At 36.7% G+C, this 16,355-nt stretch overlaps 1 protein-coding gene and 1 pseudogene across 1 annotated transcript; both read right to left on the reverse strand.

Annotated features, from left to right (window-relative positions):
• Window positions 1–3,467: 3,467 nt before the first annotated feature.
• Window positions 3,468–5,009, reverse strand: LOC122090161 (annotated as a pseudogene).
• Window positions 5,010–8,848: 3,839 nt separating this feature from the next.
• On the reverse strand, window positions 8,849–13,057 carry LOC122087982 (GABA transporter 1-like). The gene is made up of 7 exons (XM_042657125.1): window positions 12,801–13,057; window positions 12,472–12,702; window positions 11,340–11,437; window positions 10,054–10,240; window positions 9,818–9,948; window positions 9,500–9,736; window positions 8,849–9,380 (listed from the first exon to the last, which is right to left on the reverse strand). The coding sequence occupies exons 1-7, from the start codon at window positions 12,949–12,951 to the stop codon at window positions 9,000–9,002; spliced, it is 1,416 nt and encodes a 471-aa protein (XP_042513059.1). The 5' UTR covers window positions 12,952–13,057; the 3' UTR covers window positions 8,849–8,999.
• Between the last annotated feature and the right edge of the window lie 3,298 nt (window positions 13,058–16,355).

The raw sequence follows: 16,355 nt of genomic DNA on the forward strand, positions 1-16,355 counted from the left end.
GATGCTCATGAGTGTAATCTATATTGGCCCTTTTAAGTTTCTAAACAAAACTGAAACATTAACTCCCATGTAGGGGTGCAAGTTTGACTCTCTTGGCCTGAGTCCACTTTAGGTCTGAATAAGACTTGGCTGAATAAGATTGGGGTTGAGATACCTTAGCCTTGAGGCTGGGTTAGGATTGAGAAATTTTTGTCCAGAGTAAGGGCTGGGCCGAGATGAGCCAAGGTCGAGGCCTTGGGTTGGATACAGCCTAGACTGACCTTGTATTTTCCTTCTTCTTGTTACAGGCTAGGGGTGCACATGGGTCAGGTTGGGCTAGGTTTTTGAAAATCTAACCCAACCCTACATCCCCTTAATTGGACCTGGACTCAGACCTGGCCCAGCCCTATCAGATGCAAAAAAAAGAATATGGCAATGGGTATAAGACTTTGACAAATTTAGAATAAAATAATATTAAATAGTGAAGGAGATTACCACTTATTGGATAAAATAGAGATGCAGAAATGTAAAAAGAAGACCTCCAATATGTGTAGAGTTGAGTCGTATTGGTATACTCTTATTAAAGTATTTGAACGCCTTGAATTTGCGTCCAATTGGGTTGACTATACGTCCTCACCTCCAAGATAAACAACTCACCAACCACTTAATGTGCAACTCCAATAAGTGATTATAATACGAAAATGTGAAGATAATACTCAGTATTGTACTATATAAGAACGGAGAGTATTTTAGGCAAAACATAACTGTTTAGTCTGCAGAACACTAAGGCACCATTTGACAACGTTCCGTTTCTGCTGTTTCTGCGTTTTCTTGTTCATAGAAACGGAGAAATAATAGATAAAGTTGTTCCGTTTCACCCATTTCTAGAAACATAAATAAAAATTTATACCTATTTACAATTTTAGAAACGACTTTGACGAAACAAGTCGGACTTGTTTCTTCGTTTTTAGAAACGAATTTGAGAAAAAAAAAAGGGTTGTTTTGCCCAATAAATCTCTCAACTATTTAAACCTAAAAAGAGGCAATCGAACCCTCTCTCTCTTTTGGGCATCCGATGATATTATTGGGTTTTTTAGTGGTATTATGTCTGTAAAAAACATTTCAAGAAACATGTTTATCAAACACCAAAAAATCCGTTTTCGTTTTTAGAAACGTGAAAATCCGTTTCTGTAATTTCTAGACACTTAAACAGTAGAAACGTTATTATATTGTGCCTTCTTCTTTTTGGTCAGGAACAATTAGCCTGATCATGAGGACGGGTCAGGATTAAAATTTTCAAAGTCAGGGCTCGATTAGACCTGGACCCAATTAAAGGGACCTAGGATTCAATTAGGATTTTCGAAATCCCAACCCAAGCCGATCCTGTTGCATGACATTTAGTTATTAAACAAAGACTCTAAAGTCAAGTGGTATATTTTCATGAAGAAATTGATGCTCATGAGTGTGGTATGTATTTTCCACTTCTAAATTTTCCACTTTCGTTCTCAATTCTTTGATTTCAGGTAGAATTGATGTTTTTTCTTTTAAATTGGGGTTATGTCATTAGATGGACTGCAAGCAAGTCCATGAGTGATCGGACCAGGACTCTGGACTCTGGAGTCAATAAGTGGAATATATTCACGAATAATTGAAATTATCCTCACTATTGTGTGAATAACCTCTCAACGTCATTCAGAGGCCTCGTTCTCCATTAACCGTGCATGGTTGAAAGAAAAATTCGGTCTTTTATTTTAGGAGATTTTTTTTTTTTTCATTTTGCGTGAAGGTTCACCACACTATCTTAGGATTCATAAACCTTTATAGAGTTTTAGTATGTTCTTCAAAATATTCTCTAGGTATCCTTCTGGATGCATCTAAAGCCTTGCAGGTCAAGTAAAATTTCACCTTCACCATGGCTTAAGGAAATTTTAGTCCATTATTTATTGCGTTAAAATGTGACTTGACCTACCAATCCCTTGAATTACCTAAGAATGTAAGGGCATTTTGTTAAGCTGATTTTGTGTATTTTTCTTTGGCTCACTTTTTCTTCTCACTTTGAAAAGGATACTATTGATAACATCTTTTCCATATTTTGACTTGACAAGATGAAATGGTCAAGTAAGTGACCTTTCTTTTTTCAAAGTAAATGAGAGGATGACTGAGTTTTCCTCTACCTTTTATTTTTTCGATAGGTAGACCCCAAGGAGAGTGAAGCTCATCATCTCTTAATTTTAAGGTTTTGGTATTTGCCAACTGAACATCCCCAGGGCAAGTTTTCCTCCACTTTGTTAAGGAGATAAATATTTTTCTTCATTGCTGATGTGATCACATGACAATACCCTTGGGTCATCCTACTTTACACTCTCATTTTCAATTTATAAAGTAAAAAATACCCCTCAAAGATACAATGCAATGTTACCTATGTACACATCCATGGTCTAGATAAACTTGTTCCAATAGAAAAACTATAGAAAGAAAATGAAAAGAAAAGAAAAGGGTATGTATGTCAGTAGACGTCTCTAGCTTGAGTCTCCCTTTGACTGATCTGCTACATGGTTAGGTGTAGCTGCGTGTAACTGGGGTTTACTCTTAGGCATAAACCGTAAAACGAGGTAGGTTCAAGGGGTTATTAGCAAAAAAAAAAAAAAAAAAAAAAATGATATGTATAGGAATTTGAACGGATGACTAATCTGTGATAAAAAAACATTTTGTGTGTATGAAAATATAGTCTTAACATTATAAAAATTTATAATATTTTATTTTATTTATGAATGCATATTGTTTTCACCAAAATGATGAAGTGAGAACTTATAATTTCTTTTGATTACTCCTTATCTTCTTCAAAAGTTATTAAATATAAAGGTAAAAGAGGTTTTCAAATTAATTTGAAAGTACCTTTTTATGATATTATTATTAAAAAAAAAAAACTTCACATTTTCGCAAGAACAAGATTTATCTTTATTAAAAAAAAAAAATTTGTTAAAAAGACAAAAAACTATGTTACATATTTTTTAACCAACCAAGGCTACAACAAGTTTTCATTTATTTATTCTTCAAATTTAAAGTTTTCATGATGTTACTATAAAAAAAAAATTACATATTTTTCTAAGAACAAGATTTATCTTTATTGAAAAAAAAAAGTGTTAAAAACGCAAAAATTTATATCACATATTTTTTAACCAACCAAAGCTACAACAAGATCTTCCTTTATTTATTCTTGAAATTTAAAGTAGAACCTTTGGTCCTTTATACATAAGCAGGTGGGTCCCTACAAAAACTGACACAAAATTCTATAACTAATTTTTTTTTTTTTTTTTTGGTAGAACTTCTAGAACTAACTTACTAACCCCATAGTGAAAGCCATGCTTATAAATACAGCAAGGACTAGCAGCTTATGTATTACATCTTCATATATGATGGCACCATTAACACTATGGGAGAGACTTCCTATTGTGTGCCATACACCACTCAAAGATTGTTCAATGAGCTCAAACTGTAGAGACACTACGCAACACTACAGTCTCCATGGTAAGACCTGGTCCAAACCCAAACAACACACCCCAATCAAACCCTTCACCAGTTGAAGTTTTACCATCCTCCATAGACATTCTCCTCATCTCATCCATAATGAACAACACAGTAGGACTTGACATATTACCATATTCACTCAAAACTTTCCTTGATGCTTTCAGTTTCTCCTTCTTCAATCCCAATGTTGCTTCAATCAGGTCCAAAATAGCCGGTCCACCTGGGTGAGCCACCCAAAAGATGGAGTTCCAATCACTTCTACCCATCTTGGAGAAAGCTTCCACCAAGCATTTCTCAATGTTCCTAGAAATAGTTTTGGCTACATCTTTGGATAATCTGATTGAAAGACCTGTTTGACGCAAGTGACCTGCAACCATCTCATTTGAGTCAGGTAGAATCTGAGAACCAGTTGAGAAGAGCTGGAACAATGGCCGTTCAATTGAGAAATCAGGATCTACACCAACTATCAAAGTTGCTGCACCATCTGCAAATATTACTCATCCTAATAAGGAGTGGAGATCAGTCTTGGAAGGTACTTTGAATCCACTCACAGAGTTCATCTCTGAGCAAACAACAAGGATATGCGAACCTTTATTGTTCTCAGCAAGGTCTTTAGCAACACGAAGAACAGAACCACCACCATAACAGCCTAGGTGATACATTATAACACGTTGAACAGTAGGGGAAAGGTTAAGGAGTTTAAAAGGCTGGAAGTCATAACCAGGTGCGTCAACACCTGAAATAGTAGTGAATACAAGGTGGGTTATCTTTGATTTGGGTTGGCCCCACTCATGGATTGCTTTTGATGCAGCTTCCATGGCTAACTTAGGTGCCTCAACTATCATTATATCTTGACGTGTGTCAAGTGTTGGGGCTATTGGGTTGTAGAGGTCAGGGTTGTCATTGAGAATTTCCTGTGTCAAGTAAGTGTGGCGTTTCCTGATGTTTGATCCATCACCTGTTTTTTAAGAACATCAAAATATAAAATCTTATCAATTCCAAATAAAAAAAAAATGGTGTAAATAATCGACCCTTGCATGTTGGACTATTTTTCCAACACTCCGCTTCACGTGTAGGCAGATTAAAACTACGTATACATGCATGGATGAACAAAGGTAGGTCTAAAGACACCTACAACAAGACTAGAGAAAACCTTCGATATCATATAAATGGAGAAACCCTGATTTGATACTATATAAATATCCAACGCAAAAGCTTAAATTATGTATCGGGTAGAGGAAATCACATGTATATGAGAGAATAAAGGTCTTAGGGTAACCGATGTAGGACTATTCTTGCAACAATCGAAGCTAGTAGTACTTACACATTCGCTTGAACTTCTCCTTCAACTCTATCATGTCCTGGCTCTTTGTGGATTTGAAGTAGTAATCCGGGAAGTCAGTTTGGTATATATAGTTGGATGGATTTGCCGTGCCAATGGCCAGTACTGTGGCTGGACCTTGAGCACGCTGTGAATCAAAGATTTCTCCAACAGCTCCCATTGCTGGTTAGTGTGAGAACAGAGAAGTAGAAGAGACCAACAAAGACAGAAGGAAAGCTATAGCAAGGGATGATCGATAAAATAACAGAGTTGACTGCTGAGGTATTTATAGCAGAGGAAGGTCGAATAGGTCCAGTACTAGGTGATGGAATCTTGACTTGATAGTAAGAGATGATGTAATAGCAAGCAAAGGAGATTGTGATCCAGTGAGTGATGCAATCTTGTGTAGAAATCTTGACTTAAAGACTTGTAGGTCTACCCAAGGTGGCCGTGTCTTTTCTTTGTGTATAGGGTGTGGTAGCTTGAGCATCCAGTTTTGACTGGTGTTCATCGTTACTTGTTCTCATGTGAAGCCAAGAATATGAGTGTCTATGCTTCAGAAATTCAATAAAAGAGTAATCTTTTAAGGTTCTATTTTTGTAAGTAATGTTAGAGATTAAAAAAAAAATAATAATAATAATGAAGGTTATTCAAGCCTTCACCTTGTTAGTCTGGTGGATTCATACAGATACTCTACAATCGCATGAATTGGGTCATATTATGAGAATATTTAACTTTCACTGAAAGTAGTAAAAAATACTAAACTCCTCCATATGAGTGGCTCCAAGAAAATAAAACCAAATGAACTCAAAACCACATGTTTCCTAAAGCGAAGATCCCTTATCAACTCGACTACCCCTTGAAATTTAGAGATCATTGTTGAGGCTTGAGGATCTTTTGATAATCTAAACGCAACTGTGATAATTCAACACAGACTAATCCAAGTTGAGTTTAATTGATGAAAACGAAAATGATCTCCTCAATCCTTAGACCTTGAAAAAAAAATCAATAAAAGATAAGGAGTAATTTTTAAGGTGCCATTTTTGAAAAATTCCATTTACACAGACTAGCCTATTCAAAAGAATCGTCATACGGGTCATCAACCCAAATGAAAGAAGAGTATTATTTTACTATTTGAATTCAATCTATCCGCCAGGATTCAGATGAAAACAGAAGGAGCAAATGGATGTGAATCACCACCTCTTTTTGTTTCCATTTTTAAAGGAGGAAGAAAATATATTTTCTTGTAAATTGTTTTTTTCATCATTTTAAATATCATATAATTATTTTTTGGATGCATATGCTGGCTTATAGCTTTGGTCTGACCTTTGAAATAGTATATTATGTTCCTTTTCTTTCATTGGTTTTCCTATAAATTTTTTTTAATCTGTTAGCCAAGAATTTTTATCATTATAAGATATATAGTTTTATATAATTTTATTAGATTTATCTTGTTGTTATGCTTTAAATGCATTTGTTCATATTTTATGAAATGATGGGATCGAGTTGCTACATTGGGTAAGAGTGAGGTGGTAACCACCCCACCCCATCTTACACCACCCCATCTCATACCACCCATGGGGTGTGGAGATAGGGTGACATGGGTGACGTAATCACTGCTGAGGAGGGGATCTGGACTCTGTTTTGATATGCTTGTCTTTTAATTTTATCATTTTTATGTTTAGAATAAATAATTTTATTATATTTTTTTGTAATTTCTTGTTGACAATCTTTATCTTTACACACTCTACTCTAGAGAGGATTCTCTTCACGAGACCCCTAATTCTGGCATGTGGCAATTTAGAAAGTAGCTGGTTAGAAAGGGTGCGGTCGGTATAGGTGTGGCATTCAACCATTTATCCCTTATACTATAGCATGCTTCCCCATATATGTCCACTAGTGTGTATTCTCCTTTGGCCAGTATTGTGCACTCTTCAAATCCCTAAAATTTTTGAAAGCATTAATTTTTCAGTTGACAAATCTCATTTTGGTTTGAAACTTAACATACAAACACATAACTCAGGATTTACCTATCCACAAAATTTAGGTCTTATTTAGTTTATCATGTGGCAAGGGGCAAAGGGCCTTTTCGCTCACATAATTGAGTTTCTATGTTACAAAAGTAAAGTATCAAGTGACATCATTGGGCCTTTGGGCCGGGCTCAAGATGGCTAAATCCAGAAAGGGTCAAGATCTTTATCCCTTCCTTAAACAGCTATGAAAGGCAACGTGGAGTTAGAGAAGAAGGATGAGAAGCTTAACTAGGACAAGGGCACGTACACGTGTTGTTCAGATTGGTGGAGAGAAACATACTAGGACAATTAAACACACACGTGTCGTTCAGTTACATAGAAAGTATGAGACTTGGTGACACCATAGCGAACCCTCTAGCACCGACGACTTCATTCCAAAAACCCTCATAAACCCCCAACCACCACCCTAACTGTCCCTAGAGAGTAAACATGGCGGCGATGTGGATGGAGAAGGAGAAGATCAAGATCGGATAGACATGATTACTCGAAGGAGGAGCTGGCCGGTGACGCTACGGGTGATGCACAAGAACGAGGAGGCTGGGTGTGAACACAAGTGTGTGGAAGAAGGCAGAGGTAAAGACCTCATTTAAGTAGAGAGAGAGAGAGAGAGAAGAATGGAGCGTCACCCAGTGGATGATGGGCTTCCTGTGGTCCATGGTGAACCAAATTCGGGTTACGGAGGGAAGTGTCCTTATTGGAATGGATCCGCAGAGGTGGGGGAGAAAGAGGTGGAGGGTGCACTAGCAGCGATCCATGAGATAGACCCGAACTACGTGGACGAAGATGAAGCGGAGGTGGTGGGCGTGGGAATTGTGGTGAAAGAGGTATTGGAGGTGGCGGTTAAGGATGCCGAGGATGAGGATATAGCTCTAGAGATTTGTCTTTTTTGTCTTCCTTTCTAACCCGCCGGTGACCGGCTCAAGACTGTTTTAGCAAAAATTAGAAGTAGAAGAAAAAAGAGGAAGGAATAAATAATGTGAGTGTAGGAAATTTGGGTTTAATTTATGTACATTGGGAAAATCTTGTTGTAATTAAGTTGGTGAAATATATATATATATATATATATATTTATATATATATATATAGAGAGAGAGAGAGAGAGAGAGAGAGAGAGAGAGAGAGAGAGAGAGTCATGGTAGTCCTCCCCAATGTGTTTAATAACGCTGTCAGGGTTTAGCTTGACAGATAGATGTTCATGAACTCTTCCATTCATGATCAATCAAAATGTGAACAGAATATGGAAGCAGGAGAGTCACCATGTTGTCTCTACATAGTTATTGCCAAAAAAACTGAAGTGATAGATCCTTACGTCTACAATTCTCTGTCTCAAAATAGTTATTGCGAAAACAAAAACAATAACTCTGCGTTTGGTAACCTTTCTATGTTACATTTTAAAATTAAAATTTTTTATATTTACTAAATATATTTCAAAAACGGTAAAAATTGAACGGAATTTTTAATCTTTACGAAAAGTGTAAAATTTCTCAATCTGATTTCATCGAGACAGTAATGAGGGAGATCAATGATTAACATTGTTGTGAGAGAGCAGGGATCAAGCGAGAGTTTTTTATGGATTTTATCACTACTCTAATTTTTCTAATTTTCCAGGAAGTAGAGAAGGTTTTGATTTTTCAAAGTTTCAAGGAGATATAGAAGGTTTTGGCTGAAAATTATCGAGATATGATTTTTTTCCAAATGAAATGTCATTGTTTAAATTTTAACATTTTTTTTTTTCAAAATAGAAGATTTCGTTTTTTATTCCCTAAAACGAAAAAAATATTAGAAACATTTTTTTGGATGAACTATCAAACACAGCCTAAGTGATGGACCCTTTTGTCTACGATCAACATGTCAAATTTTGAGCACACGAAGCTCTGTGACAAGTGCTCAATCTGTGATTTTATGGTACAAATAATTATAAATTTTTTTCATAAATAAATATATTAAATTCATAAAAAAAAAAAATTACAAAGTTAAGATTCCACCTACTGGCATTATGCCTTTGAACAACAAATAAGAAAGGGTACAACAAACTCACTACGATCTTCAAGGGACAACAACAACAACAAAAAATTGTCCTATAACAAAAGATCCTTTGGGATCTACTATTTGGAAAGGCATAGATTAGGAGGGATCGATCATACATCAGCAAACAATTTATAATTTTTGGCATCAAGAGCTATTTGTCGGACTGCTGCAATTGCCCCCAATACTCCTAAAGCAGAAAATACCATAGCAATAGCAGTGTTTAGCCAGAAAACCAGTCTTTGTTTCGATGGCTTAAATGTTAAGTTGAAGAAAACCATAGGCAAAACGAAGTCGAGAGGCATGAACCCAAAAGCTCCAATCAAAGCACCCATATCTCCAAAGAATGGAAGCATTGCTGCAAGTATGGTTCCTGTCGCAACTATTAAGGATCGAGTAATTAACCTTGGCACAACATTGCGAATAGAGAACTCGGGGCTTTTCGGATCTCCAAATATACGTTCAAGTATTTCATTTGTGGGTTGCAAGTAGACCTGCAACATATAAATATACATCAAAAGCTTAAGCTATTAAACGAAGATATATCCAAGATCTCAGATAACTGATGTGAGATTATGTAAGTAATATTATATGTCGGAAATTCAATTCTCACCACACCAACAGCTCCCAGTTGGAGAAGAGTGAAGATATTGGTCATCATAAGAAACCATTTTGGCACCAAAGTGTTGCCATTACTGTGGATGAAGTTGTTGAGGATTATTCCACTAGCTTGGTTTCCGAAAGCCCAATAGCCGGCTATGGAGACACTAAAGAAAGTAACCATCACTACAGCGTAGCAAATTAGTAGTCCCTTGAACATTTTCCCTTTCACCGGAGGAGCTAACGTTGCCTGTCAATATGGATCCGTTGGACTAGTTAGGTTGAAAGCCTAGATACACATCGTTTAAAAAAAAGAAAAAAAGGGTTAAACCTGGATCTCTGGAATGATCCCATTCCCATATGTGGTGGCGATAATGGCTATTGCACTGAAGACACCGAAGACCTGGCTTGTTCTATCACCATGAATGGAATAGTCTTTGAGAGGACCTTTGGATGTACTTCCTGAATCATAAAATGATAATTACTTCTCCCAAAACCATAATTTTTTGTAATCTTGATTGACTTAAAGGGTATTTTGGTGCTAATAATTGTGGTTTAGATTTATACCTACGTAGATGGCACCTGCTGTGGTGCAAGCACTGTAAGCAAGACAAAGAAGCAAGGAAACAAGATTGATGTGCCTTAGAGAGTGGAAAGATGGGATTTGAGCTAAGATCAACATAAAACATCCAAATATGGTTATGAATTCGTAAAGCTTCATGGTTCCCTCTGGTGTTGATAACAAGTAAATTGTCTGCAAAAAAAATAATTTTCAGTTCTTACTTGTACATCATCAATCTTTGTTATATGAATCTTGGTTCATAAAGATATTAGTTAATGGTGTCTGTAGTTGGTCCTCAAAGTTTTGATTCCTGTGAAAGAGTTTGAATCCTCTCCTCATGTGGTGAAATTCCCACATGGGATTGCTTTAACTCGTGGTTTGGATATTTCTTGAATGGTGGAATCTCATGCGGGGACGATTACCTCTCCCCATAAAAAGATATAATAAGGTTGTGTTTGGTAACGTTGCAGAAAAACGTTTTTGAAGTTTTTTCGTTCTACAAAATAAAACATTTTGTGCATTTATAATGTGTTTCGCTTTTATTAGAACAAAAGGTAAAATGAAAAAACAGTAGAAACAATAATTAACAGTTTCGTCGTTTCATTTTGGTTAAAAAAAAAAAAAGCATTTTTGACACAAAAACTAAAATTCTCGTTTTTTACACGAAAAGTCATTTTTGAAACAAAAGCGTTACCAAACGCAACCTAAGTTGATCAAGGTAAGCCGCTTGCAGGAGTCCAGATTCTCTACGCATGGAGGGTACTACCCACATATATGCTAAGGGCCAATCAAATGGAATCTCCAACCCAAGTGACTTATGCTAAGGGTTAGATGAATCTTCCATTTTATTGACCTCCCCCATGTGGGTAGAGGATCCAGACTTTGATTCATGAATGTGCCCCATTAATAAATCTTAGAGAGAGAAAATACTTATACATGATCACATGCAGAGATTTTTCTACTCATTTTTCTCTCTTTTCTCAAAAGAATTAATATAAGCATAAACTGCACCTACTCCCATATGCTCCTAATAAATAGTAGGGATCCATTAAAAGAGAAAATATATTATAAAAAAATAAAAAAATAAAAAAAAAAGCCTTCGTTGCCTAAAAGATAACTACCGTTTCATTATTTAAAAGAAAAAAAGTGAATTATTTTTATTATATTTAATATATACTTTTCTAATAAGTGAATATGTAACTGATAAACCGAATTTACCAACTATATATGATAGCATGAAAGTTTTCATAATGGACTAAGGGCGATGGACGAGGAAGAGGAAGCAACTAACCTTCATGCACTGACCCCCAAGAAGAGCAAAACCAATAACTCCACCATAGCAGACCACAAATTGAATAGGCCCCACAAAATATCTACCCCATCCTGGCCCTATCACCCGCACAAAAATAGATAAAAAAACAAATAAATAAATAATAATAAACATGTTAGAAATTTATTCAAGAAAATAGAGGACACCATACTGTCTATTGCACATATCAAATGATTTTTTTTGCCCTTACGAATGAAATTGTTTTATCATTCCTCAGCGTCTTCGTATACTAATTTTCAAGATGTACAGTTTTTATTGAGAAAAGTATATTTCTTGGTCATGCGGCCATTGCGCTTACACATAGAGGACGACGTAATGGCAGCCCCACTTTTGTGAAACCTACCCTTATTGATGTCCATGTGTGTCTTCTCTTGACTCCATGTTGACTTAGGGCCTGTGCGCCCTGAGAGAGTTCGTTAATCTCTCATTTTTCATTTATGAAAGTTTGATAGTTGATTCACACGAAACAGAAAGAGAGAAAGACACAATGGTTTACCATTTATAAATCATTTCTACCAATTTTTAATCAGAGACCATGGTTGACCCTTTATTAATAACTTTTATCAATTTTTAATCGAAAGTGGTAATTTGATGCCCCTAATTTACAGGAAATTTTGAGGACTTTTTAATTCATGTAAAAGCCCATTTTATTGGTATTATCCTACAGCTCCACGTTAAAGATAAAATTTAGGCATGCCTTGTTTATAATCTAATAGTTCAAAAAAAATTTAGCTGCTGCCCGACTTGCTGCAATCTCAAGGGGATCGAATCTTAGGGGCATGTTTGAAAATACCCACTGAAATTGAACTTTTTCATTCCTACCTTTGAGATTCTATTCCCCTGGCTGGTACAACCTCAACTTATACAGCAACCAATTAAGTTTATTTTAACAGTCTTGTAGTATGTTTAAGGCGCATTAAGTTCAAACCCGATGAATCAATTATAAATCATATCATATCTGCGCAATGTAAATTTGATTATTTAATCCTAGCAAGATGTGAAATTGGTCAAGCCCGATTAAACCTGAGTGATTGACACCATGCAATCAAACTAGTGTTGGCCCCTATGATGTTGGTTGAGGTGTAAGTAGTACCTAAGATGTCATCGGCCATATCTTTGAAACGTAGTTGTCGACGACCCAAGTGGGCATGATGTTCAAGAACCAATGAGATTAGGTTGTATGAGTAAAAAGTCACCGCCGCTCCCACACACAGACACACCACTCCTCCTATCCATCCCAACGCTGCGAAAGCATATGGTAGGCTCAGCAGTGCCGGAGCCACTATCGACGTCGTCAAATGGTATCCACAGTGCATCCATGATCCTACACAGATATTTAAATCACACAATTATTAATCCCACTACTTCAATAAAGGTATGGGAGTTAAGTGGGTGGGTGGGCCTGCCGGCGGCGGGCGGTACCTTTAGACTTGAGAACGAACAGAGCTCCGGCATCCAACGCTGCCTTCTTTTGTCCCTGCTGATCAGTTGTTAGTGATGAAGAAAGAACCACTTCTTCTTCTTCCTCTGCTCCTTGGGCTGCTGCTATTGAATTCAGATGCAGGGTACCCATCTCTCTCTCTCTCTCTCTCTCTCTGAAATAAAAGGATGAAAGATTAGGTGCAGAAGTGATGTGAGAGGAGGAGAAAGATGGATGGAAAGGGAGAGATGTTAGAGAGATATTGCATGTCCTCTTGGATACCCTCAAACCTTCACCTACGTACTTATAGTGGGTGTATCCAAAATTTTCAAACCCTTTCCTGGTTTCAACGACTTTGTGGGACCTGGATCCTCTCCACCGCGTCGACCACGTCAAGCACACATCCCCGGTTGGCAGTGCTTTCTCGTTCCGACTTAGAGAGAGAGAGAGAGAGAGAGAGAGAGAGAGAGAGAGAGATATGGATTTACAATCGCTTAATTTTGTTGAATTAACAAAAGGGTTTGCCCAGCTGACACGTACCGGGTTGAATTCAGAGGCTTTACTCTCAACACATTTCTCACTATTTTTTTTTTCTTGGTAAAACACATGTCTCACTAACGATTCTATGGCAATACTATATGCATTTATGTAGGGTAATTAAGGAAAAAAAAAAAGGTAATGATATCGGATTATTCATATCGATTTTGTATGTTGTCGATCCTAATGCATGGTTGATATCGTATCGGTTGAACAGTGCAAATCAAAGGTAAAAATGTTAAAAATTCTACTTTTTTAGAAAAATTAAGTGTATTTTTTTGTCCCATATAGGTGATTTGATACCGATTCAAGGTCTATGCCAATGTTGTATTGATTTTCAAGATGGTTGATGCTTGCTCTGGCACCATGCACTAAAACAATGCCTAAATGACGCATACTTTTGATTTCCCCCTCATTTATTTCTAACGCTCAATCCAATTGAAATCCATTGGCTCAATTGTTGATCGGAATTAAGGCAAAGAAAGAATGAGAGAGAAGGATATTGGGATAGTCACTTGGAGATTTGATAAATCTTTTCATTATCATAACTTACGATTGCATTTCATGTCTTTATCTGTTTTTGTATGCAAGCCTTGTGTGTTTCATGTTTTTATCATAACTTTTTTTTTTTAAGAAAAAAAGTTTTACAACATCGTTGGCTGAAGAATCAGTGACCATCATAGGATTATTAAACATTGATCCTCCACTAATTGTAGCTAAAGGAAAATCTGTCAAGTCGTGTGTGATACCCTCTCTCGCTCATCTAAAGGATTTTTTTCTTGCTAACGACGAGTATCCAAGCCTTCGGCCTGACTAGTCCGGTGGCTCATACTGATCCCACAACTGCATGGACCGGGTCATATCGGGGTTGAATGAGAACCATTCAACTTTCACTGAAAGCAGTGAAGAGCACTAAACACCCTCGTGTGAGTGGCCCAAGGTGTGCCTAGTGGGAGTCGAACTCAGGACGTCCAAGTTTACAGCTTGTACCAAATTTGTTGCTCACCAATTGTGCTACCCCTTGATTTTTCCATCTAAAGGGTAAGATCAAGGGGCCGTGCCTAAAACAAACACATCCGGTCCCCTTTAGTTATTATCAATTTGGAAGTGAGAGGGAACTGACTATAGAATCTCTTTAAACCATCAAAATGGCCAATGATTGTTAAGTACTTAGTGTGAAACAAACGTGGCTGGGTATGTTGGAAATTGGTCACCTATCACTTACTAATACAAATGGAAACACATGAACTAGATTAGAGCTAGCTAGACTTCTCAATCAATCACGGCTAGTCATGTTTCATGCCCAAGGTGTGCTGTGTGATTCCTTAGACCAAATCAATCAATACTGATCTAGTATATATATTTTGTTTAAAAAAAAAAAAGTGTTTTTATCTAATCTTTTGGAGGGTAGGAGTTGATTGAATAAGTCTTATATTGAGTCAATTAACCATGATATATTTTCCCTTGACCGTCGATCAAGGGAAACTCAGACTTTGAATTTATTGCACTAAAATGTGGTTTGCCCTACCATTGAGTCAAGTGACTTATGCCATTGTTGCTTTTCATAAAGTTACTTTTCTAAAGTAAAGGAAAAAAGGACTGAGTTTTCAATATCATATCGTCTGATATGGGTGATTCATATTGGTTTTGCATATTTTCAATTTTGATGCGTGACTGATCATCAGTTGAATGGTTCAGATCATGAGTAAAAATGTCAAAAACCGTTATTTTTAAGGAAAATCAAAAGTATTTCTATTTAATATGAACGATTCGTTAATAATCTATGCCAATATCATATCAAGTTTCAGAATGACCGATAACCATAATAAGGGTTGTCATTTGTCAATTTCAGGCCGTAGTGATAAGGCCCAATCAAAACGACACGTTTATGACCCAACCTAGACCAGTTCAATTAATAAATATGTCAAGTCCAATATATTTCTAAATATATAGCACATGGTGTAGCCACCTAGCCCAACGGGTGCCCGATCGGCTTGACATATTTATAAGCCTGACTTGAACCAACTCCTTTTAGCCCGACCCCTTTAATACTACTTGTATATATATTTTTTTTAATACTACTTTTATTTAGTGCTAAGGCTATGATGATAAGTACACTTGAGATGGTGGTGGTTGTTATCTAAATATTCATCTTTTTCAAGAATAGTTTAATTGATTTGAACTTGCTAAACTTGGGTTGTGCAGGCCTATAGTTTAATTGATTTGAGTTTCGTGGGTTAAAGACTGAGTACCTTAGTAAATTAGCTGTTATGCCCTTTTTTTTTTTATGCCCCCTTTTTTTTTTTAATCCATTTAAATAATGGGAAATTTTTTTGCTATGTCCATCTATGCTTCATTTTATTAGTATTCTCATTCAAGACATTTAAGAGACTAATTTTAAAAATGGCCCATTTAAAGCCCGTTTAAAGTTTAGATAGGTATGTAGCTCGGTTAAGGCCTATTTATGGCACCCCGATCAGAGCTTGAGATGGACCGACCCGATTATCAATTGTACCATATCCGCCCTAGCTAAACATGTTTAACTAACGAGCGTTCACATGCAGCCCAAAATTTGGCCAAACCCAACTAAACCCGACCAAGACCAGCCTGGCGTGGCCACTTGACACCCCTACCTATAATGAAACAACATAATACGACTTGACATATTATCTTCTAAGCCTTCATACGGTAAGTAGTGCTTCCGCAGGATCAATGGGCAATAGTGGATATGCCAAGACTCAAACTTACAACCACTCGACTCGAATGATGATAAATTAAGGGAATTTTTACCACTAGGCTACCAACCCCATTGGTGACATATATTACCACTCACTCAAAACTTTACTTGATGCCTTCAGTTTCTTCTTCAATCTCATTGGTGCTTCAACGATATCCAAAATAGCTGGTCCACCCGGGTGAGCCACTGAAAACCATTTGAAACTCTATTGGCAGTTGGGTGGAGTCAGAGAATATCTATTGGGAGTTGGAGCAACAAGTTGAGTGGAGTAGGGCCATGGAGA

Source organism: Macadamia integrifolia, chromosome 9, assembly GCF_013358625.1.
Source record: "Macadamia integrifolia cultivar HAES 741 chromosome 9, SCU_Mint_v3, whole genome shotgun sequence".
Lineage (NCBI taxonomy): Eukaryota > Viridiplantae > Streptophyta > Magnoliopsida > Proteales > Proteaceae > Macadamia > Macadamia integrifolia.